The 25118-nt window shown below is 43.6% G+C and overlaps 1 protein-coding gene across 1 annotated transcript in view; it reads right to left on the bottom strand.

Annotated features, from left to right (window-relative positions):
- Positions 1-2432: 2432 nt before the first annotated feature.
- Positions 2433-25118, bottom strand: part of SPMIP1 (sperm microtubule inner protein 1) — a 73127-nt gene continuing 50441 nt past the window's right edge. The window contains exon 2 of the mRNA XM_086937365.1: positions 2433-3594. Within this exon, the coding sequence (XP_086793491.1) occupies positions 3473-3594 (122 nt within the window). The 3' untranslated portion in view covers positions 2433-3472. The remainder of the gene's footprint in view (positions 3595-25118) is intronic.

Raw genomic sequence — 25118 nt, 5'->3', positions numbered from 1 at the left:
CAATATAACGCAAGAGCCATAATATGATATTCCAAAAAAGATGTTCTTTATTTTTCACAACATCAAACTTCAGCCCAGCCAATGTGTTTCGTCCCGACAAGGGACTTCATCAGAGCTTAGAGATCTCTTGTTGCTTCTCTGTGGGCGAGTGTAAGCCACATGACAGAAGAGGAAGCTGAATAGTGGTATCACCCAAGGTTCATTAAAAAATCCTTATTGATTCTTCCTGGATAAGTGTAAACCAGTGGAGGGAGAAGGCTAAATACCTGTATTGTGTGGATGGGATCCTGCTTCTTTCTGCTTAACCTGGCAGGTCCCACTGGGGATGTAGATCCCTCACTTTTAAAAATGGCAGAAACCTTTCTTAGCCATACCGACCAGGTAGACCACTCTAGGAGCGTGAGTAGCTTTCTGGGGTTGTACCCCTCCTGACTACATAATTTTCATGCCTGCCTTGGTGCAGATGTGCCTGGATGCAGGGAGTGGGCTGCTTCCTCCTTTAGGAAGCGGTCTGGTTGTATATCACAATCGGTGTAAGTTTTGACCTCACTGCCTTGATGTGTCACTTTACTAGCCATCCTGTCAGGGATGGAGGTATCACCTCCTTCCTATCTAGGTCATTGTTTCTGACTTCTGGGAGAGTTTACACCTCCTGGCAGAGGGCCAGATTCTTGTGTGGCGGCAGAAGCAGTGGGCTGTCAGCCACAGCACAGGAAAGGCTGGGGCAACCAGGTGGGCAACTCCAAAGGTAGCCACATATGTGCATGCCACATTGACTATGACATGAGAATCATATCAGGGGTGATGAGGCAAGTTGTTTGATACCAAACATGACATATTTCAGTAGCACCATAATGGAGTTGGCAACCTCAGGGTGCCCGGTTGCTAGCCCATGTTATCCTATGGACTGCTGATCACTTATATTAGCCCTTAATGGAAAAAGCTACTATATGGAAAGCTGTACTTATATGCCCTCACCTTTAATATAATTCTCCCTGCCTTCTGGTCTCAGGAGGCCTTGCTTAGGGGTGATTGGCATATATTCAAAATAGTGCAATGACCTTGCCACACATGGTGAAGGCAAAGTACAGTACAATCAGTTAGCACAGCTTTTGTGCAGTCTGCAATAGAAGGACTGCTGTCATCTGTTTACCTGTGTCACTCAGGGTGACACAAACAGTGCTTTAGGCCCTGGTGACCCATTTAACTCTCATGCCCTGGGTACCACTTGTATCATTTACCAGGGTCTTATAAGGGGGTAAAATTCCTTGCCAATTGGGGTTACCAATTTACATGTATCAGTTTTAGGGAGAGATCACTGGCACTGGGGCCTGGTTAGCAGGCTTCAGTGCACTGTCAGAGTCAAAAACCAGCATCTAGTGGTCCAAAAAGTGAAAAAAAGTGGACGGACACCTGCAAAAAGCCTGCTTTCATACATGGTATCAGTCTTAACGTGTTTGCCTCCTCTGTATTGTTTATATGTGCATGCCAGAGTCTAGGTATTATTATGAAACCCCTTATCGGCCTGTTCATCTGTCATTAAACGTTTGATTTTGCCCACAACAGTATACAGCATTGAAACAGCTCACTTCAGCCATTGGCTCTCTTTCACTGTCAGTGACATCATTTTGCCTGTTCACATGTGCACATCTGCCTAAAAAGAAGTATACTTTGAATTATTGGTTGGTGAGCTAGTACTTTGCCACTGATTTTTCCTCTGTGTTCTTTATACTTTTTTACATGTGTATGTCTACTTAGCTGCAGAAATGTTCAGTCAGCCCTCTTCATCCATTGGTCTGATTTTGTGATATTTAAATTGTTCTCCCTCTGACTACAGCATACAGCCTGGGCGATGGGGCAGCCCACTTCAGCCATTAGCTGACTTCACTATGTGTAACAGCATTCTGCTTTCACAAGGATCACATCCACACACAAAGTAGTTCCCTTCATTGCCAGGGAAAGTCATACAAATGCATGCTTTATGAGGTAAAAAATATTTTAGTTTTAAGCCATTTTCCTTTATATTGGCCAGGGTGTGGCAGCTTCCAAAACAATGAAGTTTTGCAAAAACTAATGGAAGACAAAGCATTAGCAAAGCCAAAAGAGGAACAGCCAATGCCAGACCTATTGGCTTTGCCAATGCCTGTGCATATTTTAGTCATTCTTTTGGGGTTCTTCTTCAGGTTACAGTATTTGAAAGCCAAAAAAATAGGTCCTTCTTGTGTGCCATTTTCCTGTGATGTCCATTAAAACTAATAGGGTTTTTATACCTGTTTAAGTACACTTGCCTGTGGGGAAGCATCCACACTGCTGTATTAAAAAATATGCAACGATTCTTTTTTGCTTTTTAAGTGAATATTTCGGTTACAAGCAAATAAGTGCCACATTAAAGCCTCATCATGTGTTCTTTTTTTGTTCTTACTTTTAGTTTTGCGGTGTTGGATTGCAAAAAAAAATCATCATCATCACTAGCATGCAAAGACCAGACCTATTGGCTTTGCCACTGCTTGTTTGTCTTCTTTTTGAGCTTTCCACATCTTTAAAACTTTTTTACCTACAACATTTTCCAACTTTGCTTGTTGGAAATGTTTGCTACTAGTACTAACTTGTATGAATTGTCCTCATTGCTTTCATCTGTGGTATTGTTTGTGGTTGTATTTGCTGTCTCTGGGATTGGAACCAAATGCCACCCCTCTACCAGATCCCCTGTTCTGCACTGTGCACAGCTGTCCTGTCCTGTCCCTCCTGTGTCTCACTGACGACTATAGTCATTGGCAAGAGCATATATGTGCAGGTAAAGATCTCAAGGTGGGGCACCTTAACGTTCCCCTGGGGGCACCATCATCCCGTCTACCAGTTCCCATTAGCCCCCACCTAGAACCTGAAATGTGTCACACTCCAACATCTAATCTAGTCTTGTGCCAGGTACACAGAGGGGCCCCCGCTCCAGATTTAATCCAGAGATCTCAGGCCTGAGTACTGTGATGAAGGGGCCCCCTGCAGCTCCTGGACCACCCCGAACCGCGGGGCTGCGGAGGCCTGTTTTACGTCCCTGTAGTGAATAAATATCTATACAACACCATAAACTATCCTGTCTTGGCTATGATTGAGTCTTGAACTCAAATATATCTAATAGTAAAACAGACAGCAAAGCTACTTTTATGGCAGAGGACCAACAGGTCCGAAGAGAGCGCTTTGAGTCTTATTTATCGAGTCCCTGTCGCAATCAAAGACTGTTTGGGGTATTGTGGCTGAAGCTTCTACAGCTGTCAGTGGTTTTGGCACAGACCCATGCAGACTTTGACCCATTCCCAAATATTTCCTGACAAAAGAGATGACCATTAAAACCAAATCTGTTAATATAAGGAGTTGGATACTCGAAGCAATCAAAAACTATCCACATTCCTAAGGAGGTGCTCTTCCTGCAGGCAAAGCCAAGGGATCTTGGTGGAAGGGAGTCGGAAGCTGGTGTTCAGAAGGCCATATCCCGGGGATCCAGCACGGTCATCGCTCCATTCTTCCTGAAAAAGGTGTCATTCACAATGCGACAGCGACGGAAGATGTGTGTCTTTCCCATGCGTGAGCTGAGCTTCCCTGGAGAGAGAGAAAGAAGCAGTGATTGCAAAGAGAAAAACAATGACAGAAGAGGCAGCAAACAGGATCTCCATCCACACTGATTCCTGATTAGGGAGCTGCATATAACAAAGTTAGTCTCAGAACTCTTGTAACATAGGAGGCGCCAGTTATCCTCTCTGATCCTGATTTATGCAGAAGCAAGGTTAGACCAGAAAACCACACATCCTAAGAATACCTGGAAAGGGAATAGATCATTAAAACGTTATGGAACAATCAAACGGAGTGAGCACTTTGAACCAAATCAATTTACTGCGGCAGCAAGTCTTTCATGCAATTTAGATATTTTCATTCTCAAATGCACGAGCAACTATATTACATCTCAAAAGTACACGCAGTCATCACGCTGTTTATCACATTGAATATTGTTTTGCCTAGATGCAGTTTACACAGAAAGCAATCCCTTTTTGCTACTTTTTCTCATCATTGGTAAAGTCAATATGGTCGGCTGTAATGTGATAAACAGCATTTGTCTGTTCACCACATCTAAACAGCATTGTGCATGTCTGTGTTCAAATGCATCGGCACATACATTAAAATCCTACCTATGGGCGCTTGTAGCCCCAGAACAATCCAATAATCATCTCATACCTCTGTGTTCCCGTCGCCTGTGTAACTCGGCATCCAGCCAACACATTTGCAGCTCTTCACTAGTATTAGTAGTAGTCTTTTTTTGACCAAATAATGATCATTCACAAAAATATGCACAACAATCTTCCTTATAAAATACATTATACAATAATAATAGAAATGATTCTAAAGTACAGGGGCCTCATTTATGAGGCCGTGCGCCACTTTTGCGCCGCCGGTGCGTTACTTTTTGTGACGCATCTGCAGCGTAAAACATGCCTCCTGTTGCGCACTATTTACAAAGTGACGCATCTAAGCAGATGCGTCACTTTTTAAACCCCTGCGCCACATTATACCTGCGTCAGGTATAATGTATGCAGAGGGGGCGTTCCCCCGCAAAAATCCTCGTAATAGTGACGCAGTGAAATCTATGAGATTTCACTGCGTCACTTTTAGAACGCTGTTGCGTCAAAATCTTGCGCCTGCCTCACAGCAGGCATACGACTGACGCAAGCCCTTTCACATGGGGCTTTCCCCATGTGAAAGAACGCATTGCTGGAGTTGTGTCACTTTTGTGACACACTCCAGCAATGCGTCACTTTTGCGCTTACAGATACGTCAGAAATATTGACATATCTGTAATTCCTTGCGCAATGATGCATCATATTGTAAATATGACGCATCATTGGGGTCGCAAGGAGGTCGCAATGAAAAGTGACGCATCGCTGTTTTCTCGCAGCGATGCGTCACTTTTCATAAATGAGGCCCTAGGTGTCTTGGTATAATCATTAAATCTAGTGTTTGTATGGTCTCCAGTACTCTTAGGATTTGACCACCATGGTTGTGAGTGTTCTTAATGTCTGGAGTAATCACGGGCTGACGTCATTGTGTCTTGTCTGTCAGTGGAACGTTCATAACAACATCATGTTGTTTTTATTTAATGGTGGTGAACTATGTGCATTGGTTTGTGTACCATAAAAAACGTTGTTGTAGGAATATATATATCTAAGGAAAAGCAACTGTGCAGGGATGCACAGCCCATGCTACTTTGGTGCTTTGTCGGTGGACATGGTTTAGTCAATACATCACAACAAAATCCTCTGCCAACATGAAAAAGACAGGCACTCCACCACAGTGTGCAAATAAAACTAAGTGGTTATGTGATTCATAGACAGACATAGGTAGCCTTCCATATGGTGTGTGCGTATATGTGTGTTCGTGGTGCACGAGCAATGTGAGCTGATATTGCTATCGAGGGACTCTACTGCTATCAAAAACCACGAAGCCGAAGGGTGAGTGGTTTATAAATATCACTTGAGCCCCTAAAAGGCAATATAGGACCATATTACACATTGCTCCTTATGTATTTTATATATTACATGATTTATTTATTGATTCGTACTGAAATAAGTAATAATCTTTATACTATGTTAGTACACATAGTAAGATTTGAAGCATTTGAACTTCTTCCGAGCCTGCAGATCTGTATATAAATGATTGTGTTTGTTGAGAAATTGATTATTGAGCTAATATTTCAAATGTGTGTACGTGCAACAATGTGTAAAAATATGAGTCAAACTTTAAATGTGAAGCAGCATTGTAAATTTATTAAAATCATATACTCTAAAATGTGCTTTCCTTTTAAAGTACATTGACACTATAGAGTCGTTTTGAGAAGATTGGAAATGGGAAAATAAAGTTCGATGAGGGGTATTGTATTTACTTTTTGCTGACAGGGTTCTGCGTGTACAATGTTTGTTTTCTCACACTGGGGAGGTTTCGTTGGTACATGCTTGCACAAAGAATCGACCTGCAAGGGTTTGCAGATTAGTGTTCTGAGAGCAGTACTGTCCTTGAGGGAATATTTTTTTGTACCAGCACTGAAAGAAAGAAGAAATGTGTTACCCAGCCACTTTCTTTATTTATTTAGGAAATATACATTATCTGCAAATTAAGTCAACCCTGTGAATTACTGAAACTAACTCAATGAGAAGACTTGTTTCCTATAAAGTAAAAATTTTGAAAATACTAACATTCAATAAAAAGTCTTATCCACATAATATATATAGTACACAATTACAGTCTCACAATGCTAGGCTTAGATGATGATTCCACAGATCACGCCAAGAGATGAACAATAAAATATGTTGTAGGTATAATGTGCACTTCACAGTTGATACCGCTTTATCCTTTTCAATACATAAAACACATTCACTAAATATGGAGAAGGTTTATTTTCCAATCTATCCATAATGAGGTCTGCCCGAAGTACTATGAACACAGTACTGCAGTATTAAGCAACTTCTCATTGTCTCACTAACTCATTGTATTATGGAAACCACATAGTCCAGTACTGTACAGGTACTCATTGGAAAAATTAAATAAAGAAACCGCCAGGGATTGGTACTTTCTTTTTTGGGTGCTTATTTCCGAGACTTCTTGGAAAGGAGGACTTTCGGGCATTCTTATATCTGCTAATGGAATGTGAACTCTTATTGCAAGCCCGTGAGACTTGCTTCCATGATTGTTGTAAATGTGTTTAAACGTTAAACGTGTGTTACATGAGCCTTTAAATACAGATTTTGTTAGGTAGGCTTATTTAGGTACCAATGGAAAGTACACGCTTACTGCTTAATTGAAAGTCAATTAACAAATATATAAAAATAAATACATTTTCAAATGCCTCTTTGCAGGCGTACTGTAGCAAAATCAAAACCTTTGCCAGTGCTTTGCTCCATAGTATTTGAGTTGAAGCAATTCTTGCGCTCTGGCCATTTTGTCATAGCGATTACTCATATTTCGGAGTCTTTTACTCCTAGTTTTAGATGACATTTCAGGGAGCAGGGCTAGTAATCCAGCCAGTCACCTGCAGTCTTCCACCCTCACATTCCAATTGGTAAAAAGGGCAGTTCCTTGCTTCCACTAGTGCTGTAACTTGTAGGCTCCCTAGACAGGAAACCTCCAACCAGAGGAGAGAGGCTTCCTCTGTGTTTATGGTTTATATATAAACTGCATTTTCTAATTTAAAATTAGAAGATATACACAAAAGAGCTGTTTGGATGAAGGTCAGTAGTAGGCCTTGGAAAACGCATGCTGCCCTGCCCCTTATACGTCTTACCGGACAGTCCTACATATTTTTCCACCACTGGCCTCAATATTAATGCAAGTCTATTGGAGGTACCTTTATTTTACATTGTGAAACATAAGGCCCTAGACTATGTTGTTGAGAGAGCTTCCAAAATGCAACCCCCTCTGTGAGAGTGACTACTGGTGTCACTTTAATTTACAGTCTGGGTTACAGGCCTGTTTTATCTATGCCCCCAAAGATGGATACCTCTAAGTAAAGTCTCTACATTCTCCATAAGTGAGGTCCATTATCTTCATGATGCCTGAGACATTTATGCATGGATAGGTGAATGGTGGAGTTTGTTGGACTCCTTAAGTGTCTGCTATAAGATGGTCACCTTTGCGTGAGGCTTTCAATGTCCATCAGACACTGAAGCCTAGTTGCACAGAGCAGGATTACTTACCAGCCCGCATGCTCTTGTTGCTCCCACATTCTGATTTCTTTCATTTGACATGGTCCTATCCTAGCATAAAACAGTACTGGAAATGGGTGGTCACCGAACTCTGTAGTCCTCAATCTGGAGATAAGACTCTCCGCTACTGATCTTACTGGGTGTCCTTGAGGCACAGGGGGCAGCCAAGCAAACCGGGCGTGGCTGGTGACGGAACTGCTGGTGGCCAAGTGGGACAATGCGGCCCATTGGAAAGCTCTCAAACCTCCGACACTGTCACAAAGGAGACGCGGGGTGGACTGGTGTGCTCAGCAAGTAAAGCCAGTATACGAAGCACAAGGATGTCCAGCTAGGCACGCTACAATATGAAATAAGCGGTTTGAGGTGGAGGGTGTGGACTCATGAGGGCGTTATTGTGAGGCTAATGTGATTACTACTGTATGTGATATTGCATTCTGTCGTTACTATGACTGTGATGGTTTCAGCCTCTACCAGGGGACTTGTGTTGGTTTAAGGCAATTGTTGTATCAGTAAGACAAAACAATAAAAAACATGCTTATAAAAAAAACACTAAAGTCTGCATGTAGTCATCTCCTATCTCCCTCCCCAAACCAGTTTTCTCTGCTCATTGTCAAACAAAGCTCAACACAGCCACTTTAATGTAGTCGCTGTTCATCTGCCAGAGAGTAACCTGCCTCACCCCTTTTCCTGTAACAGATCTAGATTTCTTTTGGGACTGGCCCCTTGTTTGAATCCTTTCCGCATGGTACTTCAGCCAGTACAAAGTGATATTAGGAGAGGTGGCCGGGCTACATGGGCCACACATTGACTGTTCATACAATAATCATGCCTCCATGATTTCTATGGCCCCTGAGGATTTGAAGGTAGCCATGTTATTGGTCAGGTCTGGCTTTCATGTAAAGTTAGGTACTGGTAATTCAACAGGTACTTTAGTGTTTTGCTCAGTAGACTCAGAACACAAGAGCCAGAAGAAGGACCGATGCTGAGTTATTACTCGCCTACCAGACTGGGTTTAAATGTGGCAATATCGGAGGAGCCACCTTGCTGGAGCTGTAGAAGAAGGAAGCCATACCAGCCTGCTGAAGAACTCCAGCGCACTTGCCAGGATGAGTGAACTGCTTCACAGCCTACTAAAGCAAAGGTGCTGGAAAGAGCAGCACGAGACAGCCTCAATGGACTGACCCTGCGCTGCAGAGAAAGAGGTGATCCAAGCAAACTGGCAGAGGAAGCAGCACAGAGGAGGCCCCATCACGGTAGCCTCATAAAGGGCGAGCCTGCTCCATCTTCAACCATTACCATATCCAAGGGTGAGCGCATTTATCTTCATGTGTTCTATGGAGTAGTGAGGAATCTTGACTTTGGCTACTTGCCTGGAGTTAAAGGTCGTCAGCCGGAAAGAATTTTGCCCAATTCCAAAACTGTTGAAATGACCTTCGGATCCCATGATGTTCCTATCCCAGTTATTGCAGCAAAAAAGAGCCCTTACAATGGTCAGATGACCAGTGGCTACAGATTCCCCAGTGCCAGCGTGAGTGCTCCTGGGCCTATGGGGGTCCCCACCACCAGAACCTCTCTACTATAATGAAAAATGTTTAAGTATTCAGGTTCAACTTCCCCTTGTATCTACTTATGGAGTATCTACGGTCAAATGTCACCGTAGGCAGCCCCTGTCCTCACTAAGCAGCACATTGGCTACTAAACGTAGCTTCTAATGCCTGTACTTACCAAGACCCAGCACACATGACTGCAGAGCGGGTCCCTTCGTGGACACAACTAGTATACCCCCTCAAATATTTATTTTCCATAGTATGCTGTAAAATTCTTTGATGGTTGGTCTATCTCTGGACAACCTTTTGGTTTTTGTGGCAGCTACTCAGAGCATATTCCTCAGTATTGTCAAAACAAAGTCACTGCATACCAAATGTACAAGTACAAGACTGTTGATTTTGGCCTCTGAAGTGACTAGTGGAAAGCCTTTGAAGAAACAGACTTTAGTTTTGTCCCAAAATTCTAGGGCAATACTGTCAGTTCCTCCATACAACAGCATGAACCACTGAAGCCAATATTACACCTTTTATCATGGGTGGCCACCATCCCTACGACCAGACTGCAACATGATTATTGGTTGGTAGCAGATGATTAAAGGTTATTCCAGGCTCTTTTACTCCCCAGTGAGGAGGCTGCCCACTGGCTCTCCCTGTGTAAATCAATGCAACCATCATAATGACTGGGCCTTCTACTTTCCTCTGACAGTATGGTGTATGTGTTAATAGAGCTTGGGTTTAGTAGTGTTGTGGTACATCCAGTTGAGAGTCGTCATCTATGTATGTAGCCTTTACTTTTATAAGGTGTCCCATAAGGCTTAGTGGCTGATGGTAGTCCTAGCCACCTCCACTTTCCTGCCTGTCTCCCTGCACGTCCTGTGTTGGTCTGTCCTTTACCTCCAACCAGTAGAAACAATAGTAAGGTCAAGTGCGTGTCTATGTAGTCATCACATTAACTTGAATTTGGGATCACATTCCTTGGAACAATCCCATTCCAGCAGGTCAGCCTGTGGCCTGAAAAATGTAATACCTACACAAAAGTCTGTGGTCAAAGGTATGGCCTAAGCTGCCCACCTACACGAATAGAAGAACTGCCTGCCCATCCCATCACCTTTGTCTTGCTCTGCTCAAGAAACCAGACCCAGCAAGAGCTCCTGGTTTCAATCTACAAACCAACAGTGACAGCTCAACTTGATATCAGTTTGTTCTGGGGTGGAATTATAGCTGAAGGACATGCACTTGTCAATGCCAGGTTCCCTCAGACGTTTGGGAGCAGCTTTACATCTGAGTCATCAGTTGGTGGGAGCCCAACAGCTGCTGTTTCTGAACATAAGCTGACTCATAAGCTTAATCAGAGTTCATTATTTTACTGCAAAAGATCTGCACGCCTGTTCAGAAAAGGGCAGAGACTGGAGGCAGTAGACCTTGGATATCTCTCCTGAAAAAGTAGGGATCATGCTCGAGAATTGGACTTTGTCACTGTTACAATTTGAATAGAAGGAGCTATTGGGCCCATTTCACAAATTGCATTTTAAAGTACGTAAGTAGCACTACAATCATGCTGCTCACATATTTGAAAATGCTGTTCACTAACCTACAGGCGGAAATGTCTGACACTCTTATCTTTAGAGATTTCCACAAATGTAAGTCTATGTTTTAGTAGTAAATGTAGGAGGAACAAGGGGGAGTGGGTGGAAAATGGAGAATGCTTACCTCAAAGTGGAAGGGAAATAGGGTACGTAAGAAGGAGTTTAAGGAGGGTCAGCCTACTACAAACCCCACCCACAAAATAATAAGCCAATTGCTATTCACAAACTAGACTTCTAAATATAGCATAGCCCTAAAGTTCACAAAACATTAATAAATGTACCCCACCCCAACCTTGGGGTAAGTCAAACCCCTCTTACAGGTACTACAACACTCCCATGGAAACTAATGAAGGGAAACACTCCAAATGAACTAAGATTAAATAAATAAAAGTATGCCAGCTTTGAAAAATATATTTTCCACAAACATAATTCCATTTGAGGAGGTTAATAACAGACTGATTTTTTTTTTAAGTCCACTTAAATGAATCGGTCCTTGTATCTGATTAGAAAAGTACATTTATTCATTTCAAAATTCTAGAGTATTAATATCTTTCACACTCTTTCATCAACTGAGAGATTTCAAATGTCACTGTCAATCTTGAAGAGAATTTTGCATAAGAAAAAAAACAGCAGCAGGTGTTTCATGGACCAACCGCTTCGTCGGGGCCTGAGCCTTTTAAAATTAATAAGATCATTTACCGTCCATATTTATTTCAGGAGAGCGTTATTTTTAAGTCTAGAAAATGTTCACTTTTAGAAGTTTTGGAAGGTTCTAAGTTGCACTATTTCACATTTGCAATTTGCTCTCATCAATTTGTTGATAAATCCCATGATAGGGATACTCCTGTTAGTGGAAAAAAGCATGTGTGGTGTGAATTTTCTACATACAGGCTTAATGTTAATAAATATAAATAATTCAAATGTAATTATTTTATTATTTTAAGAAATAGTAAAATGAAATTATATATGAAATTAATTTAAATATTTGAACTTTTGTTAGAAAATATTTAAAATTCTATACAATGTTTAACAAAATGTAATTCATATTAAATAAGGGTAAATATGTAATGCTGGTGAGAATGTATTTGTAATTATGCTTTAAGACATTATTTATAAAGTAAATGCATACATTTCAATGTATTATACTTTTAATGTAATGAGTAAATGTGCTCTAACATTGATGTTATTAGTTCTAGGGTTATAATAAATATTTTAATTTTACATTTTCATTTTATATTTAAATGTTTAAAATATTTATTTGAAAGAATGAGAAACTTCAATAAGAAACTTCACAAATGAAGATCTCCCCCACTGTGGCAGAGATCTCACCTACATGTGAAAAGTTACTAGTGGTAACTTTACACAGGTGGAGACTTGTACTTAGGGATAAATCTATTCTCGGAAATGGATAGTGTAGATTTACAACTGGGTGTAGTGAAAAATATGCATGTGAGTAAATCTACCTTTGTGAATTGAACTATAGTGTCTGGCATTCAAACAATCTGTCTTGCTCTAGCCCAGACCCTGAGTTCATCTATCAAGTGTGCTCCCATTAGGTGCTCTGTGTGACAGAGGATGAGAATATCAAAGGGCTCTGACCACTGCCTAGCCCAACCAAGACTGCACATGCACTGGTATCAGCAAAGAATAGCAGACAGAATGTGACCTGCCTGGGATTCACCCTCTGCCCCATGATCTATCCAGAGTGTATAACCTCACCCCAAATGTATCAGAGGGATCAAGATGCTCAGAGGTCATGTGTGCTTCTCAGGCTGCTGCTTACATCAGCTAACAAAGACCACAATCTGTAGTGAGCTGTCCCCACATGTACAGGAGACAAAATAGGCGTAGCTGAGTTGATGTCGTTTATTGAGTCCATAAGTAGATGTTACAGCAAGCCCCATCAGGAGCAGCCTTCTAGCTGCTCAGCCCAACTCCCAACTGACCACACTCACACCAGGCACCCAAGCATTCCACTCATGTCAATCACACTAACATTCTACACAGAACACTCACACTGACTGAGCAGCTAGTTACAAAGAGAAAGGGAACACATATACATAACCTGAGGATACTACATATCCTCTCCCTTTTACACTGAAAAATAATAAGACCCAAACTAAAATATAAACAACTATACACAGAAATGTATAAAAGATGAAAGCAGTCAATAGACCCAGGGATGCATAATGGAACACATTGCGAGATGGAAAACAGACAAGCAAAAAGGAGGAAGAAGAATGAAATGATAAAAACACACACTAACACCATCCTACTCCTTTCATAGTAAACAAAGAAAGGGTAAATAGTGTAGGATGAGCTCACAAACAACAGGTGAGCAAGACAAACGTAAAAAGAGTAAAGGGGGAACGTTCCCCTAAAGACTCTGTACTATGGGTAAGTAAAGTAAAAACAGCTCACAAGTACCAAGTGAGCAAGACACAAGTGGAAGGAGTCAAGAGGAAAACGTACCTCAAGACTCACACAGTGGGTGAACGGCACCCAAAGAAGTACTCCCCATGTAAGGAGAACATGGTTAAGGGAAAGACGCCACCCCTCATGCGAGGGACACTGACCAAAAACACAAACAGTGTAACACGTAGTGTTGAATGGGACTGACACCCAAGTGAAGCAGATAACATTGCATGGGACTGATGAAGCGAGTTTTAGAAATTAAATACGTTTTGACTCGCGAAGTTAAACTTCCATAATAAATTAATTATATTAATGAGTTTTTGCACGAATATGTACTAATCAACATAGATTAAAATGCATTCACGACATAAGGGTTTAACATTATGTGCTCTTTGTTGCATTTGCAAGTACGTTGAAAAATAATAAACTAATCTTGTCTATTTGTTTTGTCAACATTAATTGCGGCTGTTTAATTAATGGCATGTGCTTATTTTAAATGTGCTTTTGTCTATGTCGTGTCTTATATGTGGCAAAGGCTCGTGGAGAATCCTGTAGGCCTAAAAAGAAGTTAGTAAATAAAATGCTGCATTCATGTGCTTAAAGCTAGATAACTTAAACTAATGGGTTAACATTAGTAAAGGGGGTGGGTAACAGAATGATTTTCATTACTCAAATTAATTAATGTTTTGTGTTTCTTTGAATATTAGCCATCAAGAAAAAGGACTGAGGCCTAGCTTTTTAAATGGGTGTTTGGAATCCTGTCGCGTTGAGCCAAGCACAGCTAAAAGAATGGAAAAGGTTGTCACATTTGCGTTCATCAGAAAATAAATAAATGGAACTGTGCAAGATGTGCTCTGTGTTGAATATTTTCAAGGACAGGAAGCGGCAGAACAGCCAAGCTGAGGAAGCAGCGAACTGTTATTTAATAAGATGTTGCAAAATTCCTCAGAAGCTAATGTCGCTTGTGGACAAAGGACAAAGACGTTTTAGAAAGGCACAACTTTGTATTGAAAAGGTTATGAGCTCATATGGACTGACGGCTGTCAGCCAATGAAAATGCTGAATGCCGAAGAAAAAGTATTCTTTTAGTAAGTTTTAGATAGAGAAAAGGTATAAAACTTGGCCCATTTGGGAGGAGGGCTGCTGGCTCGTTCCTGAATCCTGAAGGGCGTGAGATGCTGTCGGACTTTTGACTCACATAAGGAAAGCTGAACTAATGACTTTTCCTTTTAGGTTTAAATAAGTTTAGTCAGGGAAATAGAATTTAGACCTTTTCTGCTTTAATACTTCTCATGCTGATCCGTTTTGAAATGACAGTCTAATGTGCCTTTACTTTGATTAAAAGATGCTTACAAATTGCTAATAAAAAGATTTCTAACTCTAAAGATGCTCTTTATTTGAAAATAAAATTAATAAAATAGATTTTGAAATGACAAGCTGGTCTTGTTTATTCTGAGTCTAGTTACCAATAGTTGATCCATTACCTAGGTGACTTAATTAAATGTTTCCTTTATTCATTTTATGATAAACTGCAGTTGTATATAGAGTGTAAATAGTTTGTGAATAGCTCCGATTAATTAGGTCACATGATTCAGTTGGCCAATATTTGTCTCAGTCATTTATGGGCCTTGTGAAGAGTTTATGATTAATGGTGAGTAACATGGTGTTGGGTAGTGTTGTTGAGACAGATTTTCTGTAGGGCCGCTGGATCAATTCTCTGGTAGCAGAGTTATGGTTACTATGGTAACGGACATGCTACATGGTAGTTACATAGGATCCATGTCTAAAACATGTTACGTTTGTTTTCCTGTTACATGTAGTCGAAAGTTTTTTCCAGCAGTGTGAAATTTCCTGGTTGCCGGCAGAGTAGTGTAACAGGTGAAGTTACACAGTTCATTTGTTCTGTTTCAAAATAGTGATATTGATATATCGCTAGTGTTGTGGACGTACAGCACAAGTTTAGGGATTTTAGGTGTGATAGGTTGAATGTATAGTGAGGATTGCCGATGAAATCGTAGCTTTGGGTATAGGGACTAGGAGCCTGTTTTAAAACTCACTGTGAAAAGAGTAATAGGATTTTTCCAAGCTTGAGTGAAGGGTAAGGAAGCGTCGACTATTCTTACTGGCGAATGAGAATTTTCTATTGGCAGGTTAAAGTCCTACCAAAGATAATTAAGCATACATGGTTAGGGTTTTCCGTTTGAATGTGTATAAATGATTTTGTGAGAATAGCGTTGTCTATTTCACGAGAAAGAATACTCGAATGATTGAGAAAAACTATTGCTTTATTAGCGAAACAGACAAATGGTTTGTTTTTCTGTAGTTACTAATTGAATTTCATTGAAAGAATTGTTAAACTGGCGCTGTGAAAATATTTTGTAAAGGAGGGGTGAGTTTATGGAGCGGAGACAGTGAAGCTGCAGCGGCAGCATATGTCACAGGGTTGGCGGTGCGATTGGTTAACATACGTCACAGCGAGCGCACTGATTGGTTCACGTGACTAAAACGAGCTGATAGCTGATTGGTCCTTTCTGAAAACAGTACTTTCATTGGTTGAGCAAGGTAGTGACGTAGCTTTTTTTTAAATTCTGTTTATTGTCAGTATAAATGGTACGTTGATATTTGGCATTTAACATACAATAGATTTGCGCAGTAACAAGTTCATACATATTCGATGCCTTGACGAAGTATTAGACATTTTCAATTTTGTTTTTAACATTGTCATGTAACCCAACACCTTAGAAAACATCCCACCTCCCAACACCCCCCCCCCCCGGCACTCTTGAGCTAATGCATTTCAAATTCTTAGAACTTGGCGTTGCCCAGTTTAGTCTTCAACATTATCAGGTTCCATCATTACTACATAGGGTCATATACACAATAAATGTATAGGGTGTGCACTTGTTGCACCTAGAATCGTGCATCGCCATGTGGGTGTGGAGCATTAACAATTATATAATCCTTTCCTTAACCAGCATTTGTTGAGTGGTCAGACCCACTGGTCCCTTCTGTTTCGAATGTCCCCAATATAGCATACCAATCTAGGGAAATGGGTGTTTCCCTGAGGCCCCTGCGTTCTTCGCGTTGTAATGCTTCGCCTTCTGCCTTACCCCAGCATAACACCTCCGCTCGCCATAGTTCTGGGTCAGGTGGTTTGGATGATTTCGACCGCATTGTGATTGTACATTTTGCAAGCTATAAGGCCATATCAATAAAGCGGGCCGCCACACTTCTTTTACGTTCCACCGGCCCTAGTCCCAGTATAGCGTATTCTATGGTGTCTGTTGGTCTGGATGTAGCTGTGCCGGAGAGCGCCTCGTGTATCGTGTTGCAGTAATAGCCTAGTTTCGGGCAGTCCCATAGCATAGGTAACAGCCGCGCGTCGTTCGTTCTACAACGTGGGCAAGTGTCAGTCGAGTTGGGAAACATAGCACGTATGCGGTGGGGTGTAAGATATGCCCTGTGCAGTACCATCAGTTGTATGAACTTGAACTTTGGGTTCCTAGCCACTTTCTTTGGGAATTTGAGAGTACGATCCCACTCCTTATCCCTAAGCGGTCTACCAATGTCACCCTCCCATTTAGCTCTTAGAGGTTGTAGTACTGTCGTTTTTCCTGTTCTAATACCAGAGGTAAGCCATTTAGTTAGGTGGCTGCCTGTTCCCATAAGGTACTGCATTGTTAGTAGCGGGTTTGTGGGAGGTTCATCCCCGGTTTGTGTCCATGTCTGCAATATGTATTGTTGTATACCGGCATGTAGGAGAAACGACCCTCCTGGAATGCGATGTGTGGTGCGGAAGTCCTCGAATGGCATCATGTGACCGTCCGCAAACAGATCTCTGATTTGTGTAACACCCGCGTCATGCCATACCGTGAGTGTTTTGGTAGATAGGAGTCCGATCTCCAGTGGGATACCTAGTAGTGGGATAGTGGGGGCGTATGAGGTCATCGGTGTCGTGTATTTCACCGCTTTCCTCCAGTATGCTATAGCTAGTCGGAGCAATGGGGGTGACGCCATTGGAATCTCCGAGCGAGGCAAGAGCAGTGTATGTATCTTCCCTCTTGACCAATCCTCTTCCGACACACCAATTTCATGCAAATTCCGGTCCGCTAGCCAGTAGGCGAGCCATTGTAGCTGGCAGGCATAGTTGTATGCCCGGAAGTCCGGGACTCCCATATCCCCAGCTGCTGAGCTGAGTTGTAATTTGGCAAGACTAATACGCCTCCGTCCTGATCCCCATACGAGTTCAGTTAGGGTCGTGCCTAGTGCTCTAAACAGTGCAGCTGGGATCAGGAATGGTAGGCTGGTGAAATAGTAAATTAGGCGGGGGAGTCCTACCATCTTGGAGATAGCCACTCTGCCGGCCACAGATAATGGTAGCGTAGTCCAGAATTGCACCTGGGATTTTAGTGTCGACAGTGATCTACCCAGATTGCCGTCTATCATTTCACATCGGCTCCCCTGTAGACTTGTACCCCCAGATAACGGAAAGTCGTTTCCGCCATTTGAAAGTTATGTGGTGCAAATGGCAATGGGGGGGGACGCATCCATGGCGCTAAAACAGTACCCGTGCGATTTAGGTTCACTGATGGTGAGGCCCGATAGCGCGCGGAAGTCTTCAAATATTTGGGGTATGGGGTCTAAATCACCTCTCAAGTCACGTAGGTATAGAATAATGTAATCGGCGTATGCAGGCACCACATGTACCGTCCGTCCCTCGATATGCCCTTATGGGGTGCCAACATCCGAAGTTTACAGAGCAGTGGCTCAAGTGCTAGGATGAATAAGAGCGGGGATAGCGGGCATCCCTGCCTCGTAACTCTCGCAACATTCAGGGTCTCTGATATGCATCTGTTTGTGCGTATTCTCGCCGTTGGGTGAGTGTATAGTAATCTGACCCAGGCAATATATTCGGGCGGTATCCCGAATTTTGCAAATGTCGCAAACATAAAGTCCCATCTGAGGGAATCAAAAGCTTGTTTTAGGTCCAATGACACACATCCCTCTGTTTTTCCTATTGTGTGGTCGCACAGCATGAGTTGGGCTAATCTCCGTAGGTTCATAGCCGTGCTCCTGCCAGGCACGAACCCACACTGGTCAGGGTGTATTAGTTGTGGGATGTATTGGGTCAATGTTGTCGCCAGTACCTTGCTCAGTATTTTATAATCAGTGTTTAGTAAAGATAAAGGCAGGTAATTAGCCAGATGCATTCCATTCCTGCCCGGTTTCAGGAGGGAGACTATCAGGGCTTGAAGAGATGACTGTGGTAATGAGTGAGTGCGCAGTGCCTCCTGGTAGACAACCTGCAAGCGCGGAGCAAGTAGGTCAATGTATGCCCCGTAAAACTCTGCTGGGAGGCCGCCTGTCCCAGGGGTTTTATTCTTTGGCAGTGCGTAAATGGCCTGTCGGATTTCTGCAACCGTTGTTAGATCGTCCCGTCGTCTATCAGCTAATTGGGGCAGGTCTAGGTCCCTCATAAAGTCCTCGAATGCCGTATCTGAGAGTTGTTGGTGCGGGCAGTATAACGTGGCATAGTAGTCCCTAAAAGCATTGTTAACGTCTATTTGAGTCGTGGCCAGTAAGCCCTCTTGGTCCATAACTTCCAAGATGGGTAGGTGAGTCGGGGTATCACGTATGATGCGGGCTAGTAGGGGGCCTGGTCTGTCAGCTTGTGTATGTTGCCTGCATGTGTACTCCCTGTAGTCTAGTAATCTCAATTCTTCTTACAGCTCAGCCTGACGTATGTGCGCCTCCTGCAGTGGTGTGAAGGGCAAGTTTGTACCTGCAGCCTCACTTTCCAGCATTGCGAGTCTGCCCTCAACTACTTTAAGGTTATCAATCACCTCACGTCTCCTACCCACTCTAGTGGCCATTGCTTCCCCTCTAATTGATCCTTAAATGCAACCCATTCAATTTGCCTGGAACTAGCAGTGTTTGTATTCATAGTGAAGTACTTGACGATGGTATCAGCTAGCGATGTCTTAAAGACAGTATCTTCTAGTAATTCCGCGTTTAGGTGCCATGTTGGTATCGGTGTTGGGATCCGGCCCCATTGACTTGTTATTTTCACTGGGTTGTGGTCAGAAAGGGTCTTACCCATATGTTCTGCCGTGAGTATTGCCTCTAATAGGGGTGTGGAGCAGAAAACTCGGTCTATCCTAGTGTGTAATTTGTGAGGCGGGGAGTAAAAGGTGTATTCCCTGCTGTGTAGGTGTTTGCAGAGCCAAGTGTCCGCCAGGTCCCAACCCCTTGCCCACTGTGCTTGCGCATCTGCCTGTCTTCTGCTCTCAGTGGCGTGTAATGGGGGGTGCGATCTATCAAGGAGGGTATCCAACACTGCATTAAAGTCCCCGCCTATAATCCATTTGTATTCTGCCCAGTCAGCCAACAACACACTCACGCTGGTTAGAAAGTCTGATTGATTTGAATTCGGTGCATACACACTTCCGATCACAACAGGGGAACCATCTAGTAGACCACGCACAAATACATATCTGCCCTCCTTATCTATCCTCTGCTCTACTGCCTTAAAGGGAACTTAGTTTTGGAGCCAAATGGCAGCCCCCCTTGAGAAAACATAGTAAGAGGTAGCGAACAGTTGTCCCCTCCATTTCTTTAGCAGTTTCGTGCTCTCCGCATTGTTTAAGTGAGTCTCTTGGAGGCAGCCCAACATGATACCTCTCCGGTTGAGTTGTGCCAGTATCCGGTGTCTTTTGTATACAGACCCCATGCCCCGCACATTCCAGGTACATAGTTTGTAGTCATTAAAGGACCCCATGTCTGTTCATGATGCGTGGTTCCATGTGATTTCTGGGCAGGCAGGCCATGCGTACCATGTATGATGAGTCGAGTGCCATATGAACGTATAACTCCCTAACATGAAGGTCCCCAAGTGAAAAAACCTGAGGTCCAAACCAGGTTGCCCAACGTGGGCTAATGTCAAACCAGAACATGTCTATACCGTGGGGGGTGTAGTCCACGTACACCTGTCTTGTACCTGTTGGTGGAGTTACAGCGAGCCCTTGGCTGATATGTCCCCGCCAACATCCATCCCTCCATGTGCCCATGCGTAAGGTTCATACATTACCACCCGGAGTCTGTCAAGGGCCCAGTCAGAGTTCATCTGCCATTTGTGCTGTGATTTTGGGGAACAGCTGCAAGCTGTCCGCAGAGCCGGATACCTCCGTATGCGTACCCGAAGTGCTGACCGATCCAGCCGCGCCTCCTGCATCATGTGCAGCCAGAGCCTCTTCCGTTAGTTGGATCACCGTCGTGTGTTTCCCAGAGCGGCCTCCAGATAACTTTTCGCTTGCTGTCGAACGTGCCGCGCGTTCCTTTCCAGTGGTGGGTTCGGGGTGGTGATGGCCCGTTGGATTCGAGGGTCCATCACTTCTGTTATCCGCAAATGGATCTTGTGTGGTCGGTGGGGTTAGTGTTACCTCCATCCATTCCTCCGCTTCCTCAGGGGTTTCAAAGAAGTGTGATTTGTTTTGGTACAGTACTTTAAGGCGAGCGGGGAACAGTAGAGCGTATTTTAATTCCCTGTCCCGCAGTTTACGTTTCACTCCTAGGAAGGTGGACCTGGCTCGTTGCACCGCGGGGGTGAAGTCCGGATACACAGATATAGTTTTGTCTTCGTACCGTAGCGGCGCCTTCTCTCTTGCCACGCGGAGGACTGAGTCACGGTCCTTATAATGAAGGAGCCGCGCTATCAACGGACGCGGTGGTGCCCCCGGCTTCGGCAGTCTCGCTGGCATTCTGTGTGCACGTTCCACACTGTACAGCGGGGTGAGGTCTTGTGGGCCAACAACCGTCTTGAGCCAGTCTTCCACGAACTGCGTGGGGTTTCTCCCTTCGCTGCGCTCCGGAATTCCCAGGATTCGGACGTTGTTGCGGCGGGCCCGTCCTTCCGCATCATCCATCTTGTCCCACAGCAGTTTAATTTGTTTTTCCATACCCTCAATCTCCTTGGAGTGGTCCGTTTGCTGTGGTATCAGGTCATCTAGTGCTAGCTTGTGGTCCGATACCTTCTCAGGCAGTTTGTTGTGATCCGCCCGTAGGAGCGACAGGCCAGTGGCCATATTGTCTATCCGCAGTTCTAGCGCTTCTCTCGTGGCCCTTATTTCGTTCAGTATAAGGTCCAGCTTGGCATCTTGTGTGCCTTTACCGGTCGGCGGTATGATGTCCATGTTGGAGGAGGCAAGTGGATTGTCCGATCCAGTGGACTGCATGTCCGCGTTCATGCCCTGGTCCTGGGCCTTGACCCTGTGCTTTCCCATGGATCTCGTTAGCAGGGTGGCGGTGGACTGGCTCCGATAGCCCCCTCGGTATCTCGGCTGGCACCACGTATCTTCTGCCCCCTTCTTACTTCGCGTGGGTATGTCCTTTAGCAGCCCGGCCTGTGCAGCGGGGGTTGCTAGTAGTGCGGCTTTAAGTTAGGCCGGAGGATCTCACCGACGCTGCAGGGCCTACCCTCGAGTGTAGTGGCGCAGTTCTTATTGCTCTCACTTGGTTGCGGCAGGGTTCTCCGTGTTACAACAGTTGTCGCCTACTGCATTCTCTGGAGGGGGAAGGAAGCGTTGTTTCAGACCAGGATCGCCGTTCCTCCACGCCTCGCAGCCGGTAGCTTCCGATGTGGCAACTTCGCATGAAGCCCGCAACCAAGTGCCTCCTCCCGCGGGTCGAATCTTGTTGCATAAAGTCTTTGCCAGTGTTGGTGCGGCACTTGTGCAGTGGCTGTGTTGTACGCCGTGTCGTAATCGCTACCCTGTGCTCCGGGAGGTGCGGTGATATCAAAATGGCGCCGCGGGCCGTTGGCTCGGCGCAAATCCCAGCGGCTCAAACAAGGCGGCCTCGGTGTGCTCCCGGGGCGTCCCAGGTGTGCTGGTTGTGCACAGGGGGAGCGGGTGTTGGTCTCCGGGTGCCGCGGTAGGTTTCAGTGGTGCCGTTCACCTCTGTTGCCTCCTCGGTGTTTCACCAGTCGCCCACAGCCTGTCCGGGCCGCGCTCAAAATTTAGGCCGTGGCTTCGCCCAGGGGCGCAGGCCTCAGAGTCCGGGCAGCTTCACACGGTCCCAGCCGGTGCCACAGGGTTGATTGTTGCCGTCCGCGGTTCTCTGGCACTTACTGCGTTGTCAGGGGCCTGAGTCGGGTGGATGGGACCTCAGGGTAACAGGATATTTAGCTAGTATTGCGGGCTGTCGGCGGAGCGCAGTCGCTACACATCCGCCATGCTCGGCTCGTAGCCACGCCCTAGGTAGTGATGTAGCTTAACCTGATTGGCTTGTTGGTGAGTTTCGCGCACGGATTGGCTAGAGTAGCGGAACGACAAGAAATACTTACGATCTTTTCCAAATTAAGCGAAATAGTTTTAAAACATGAGTTATTGGTATGGAAAGGAAGAAAAGAAGCCTTCATGGTTTCAGAAATTGAAAAATATATTCAGCCCCGCTAAGAAAATTTAAACACGTGGTGAAAAATTACTTCATAAGTACAAAACACCCGCAGCATATATGGAAGGTGAATATGGTTATCATACTGTCCTTTGGTTTGAAAATTGGATGCAATATACCAAAGATGATGGTGTATTAGCATGGCCGGAAGATGGTCATTTAATATTAAAGTTTTGAAAAACCTGAGAGAAAAAATGACGGCTCTTGTGCCAAAGCCTAGACCTACTCAATTTGAGGCTTTAGTTGAATGGGAGGTTGAAATGTTTGAACTTGAACGAGAAACCAGAGGTATAACAAGAGGCCCAAAATTAGACATTAATAGGGAAACTCATCAAGATAGAGTACCTTGTTGGAGAAAAGCAGATATGTGTGATGGTTTGTACCCAGTAAGAGTGATGATTACTGAAACACCAGGTCAAAAGAATACCCGAAAGAAAAATAATCTTGATGAAGAATTAGATGATGCGGTTTTAGAAGACATTTATACTACAAAACGTAACCCGCCACCTTATCAACCAGAATGTTCACAGTCTGCCCTGAGAGTTTCTTCAGGAACCTCTCCTAGTGCACCTCCTAGAGAATCTGATGAAAATTCACCTAGATGTTTAAATTTACCTGAAAGAGTAGGGACAAGAAGTAATTCTACTACACCAGGAGGAAATAGAAATTATCCTGAGATCCCAGAACAGAGAAATGAATTCCCGAGGAATGTAATGAGAACAGAGAGACTTGGGAATATACCAGAAGTTTCAGAATATTTAAGAGTAAAAGAGGAATTAATACAGCAATTAACTAAAGGGATGGAAGCAGTAACAGTACCAGTAACAATTGGTCCTGTTGTACCGGTTTTTGATCAAGGAGAAAATAGACACTCAGTTCTGACTGTTCCATTAAATGCGGAAATTCAGAAAGTGGCTGAAAAATTCTATTCAGAATTGTCAGAAATACATCGAGAAAAAACAATGCCAGATATAACTTTTAATCGAAGTTTGTCAAATGATCAGACACCATCCGTTGAAGGATCTGATTCTGGCTCTCCAGAAAAGAGCATGAATAAAACAGATTTAACACAGACTCCTTTAACCCCACAAGTCCCTGAATTTAAACAACTTGGTGTCGCAAAATTGAAAGCAGATTTGGAAGAATTAATTATTGGCACAATTGGAACTGACAGTTTAAAACAATATCAGGATGATGAATTGTTGTTTATTTGCAAGAGTATAACATGTTTCTAATAATATTACCACTATTGTAGATGGCGGACAGACTTATGTTCAACCGACAGATATTATTCTACAATTCCAACGATATTATCAAAACTTATATTCTGAAGAAGTGACCAATTCGGAAGAAGATAATTGATACATTTCTGGCTGGCTTTCTTAATAATTCGGCAGCCACCAGTTTATTAGATGACGCGGCTAGAGAAGAACTTGAAGCCGAGATCACATTGGATGAAGTTGAGGTAGCTTTATCACTCTTATCCTCTGGTAAATCAGCAGGTCCAGACAAATTGCCAATCGAAATCTATAAAACCCTTAGTTTCCAACTAAGCCACCTACTATTGGATTTGTTTTTGGTTGTTCAGTACAATGGCATTCCCCCATGTTCTTGGGATAAGGCTAGTATTATAGTATTTCCTAAGAAGGGAAAATCGCCCGAGCAGTTGACCTCGTATCGCCCAATTTCTTTGATAAATTCGGACTCCAAATTATATGCCAAGGTGATAGCTCTCAGACTCAGCGGGATCATTGGGCATCTGGTCTCACCGTGGCAGCATGGCTTTGTTCCGGGAAAAGGGACCACCGATCATACTCGCCGGGCTATTGCCCTTTTTGATGCCATGTCTGTCACGGGGGGCCAGATGTCTATGATCTTGCTTGACGCTGAGAAAGCCTTTGATCGTGTTTCAAGGAACTTTTTGTGGGTTGCCATGGCACGTCTTAATTTCGGCCCTAAATTTCTTAAATCTATAAAATCCATGTATCGTCAACCTAAAGCAAGAATATCACTGTCAGGTTTGGAATCCGGATATATTAACATTGCAAGAGGTACAAGACAAGGGTGTCCCTGTTCACCTCTACTCTTTGCCCTCTATATTAATCCCCTTATCCTACAATTGTTAGAAAATAATAATATCAAGCCAATTCTATGTAACCAATACGAAACTAAAGTTTTGGCATACGCTGATGATATCGCGGTATTAACATCTCACCCGACAGAAGCGCTGCACGAAATTGAACAGCTGTCCCTGCAATATGGCAACTACTCTGGTTACTCTCTGAATAGGGGGAAAACCATTGTATTGTGCATCAATAACACTTTATGCTTAGATACAAGAAGAGCCAAAACGGCTACGTATCTTGGAGTGATCATGT

The sequence above is a fragment of the Lissotriton vulgaris genome, chromosome 1_1 (assembly GCF_964263255.1).
Source record: "Lissotriton vulgaris chromosome 1_1, aLisVul1.2, whole genome shotgun sequence".
NCBI lineage: Eukaryota > Metazoa > Chordata > Amphibia > Caudata > Salamandridae > Lissotriton > Lissotriton vulgaris.
Note: the sequence above shows the minus strand (reverse complement) of the source record. Positions and strands in the feature narration are given on the sequence as shown.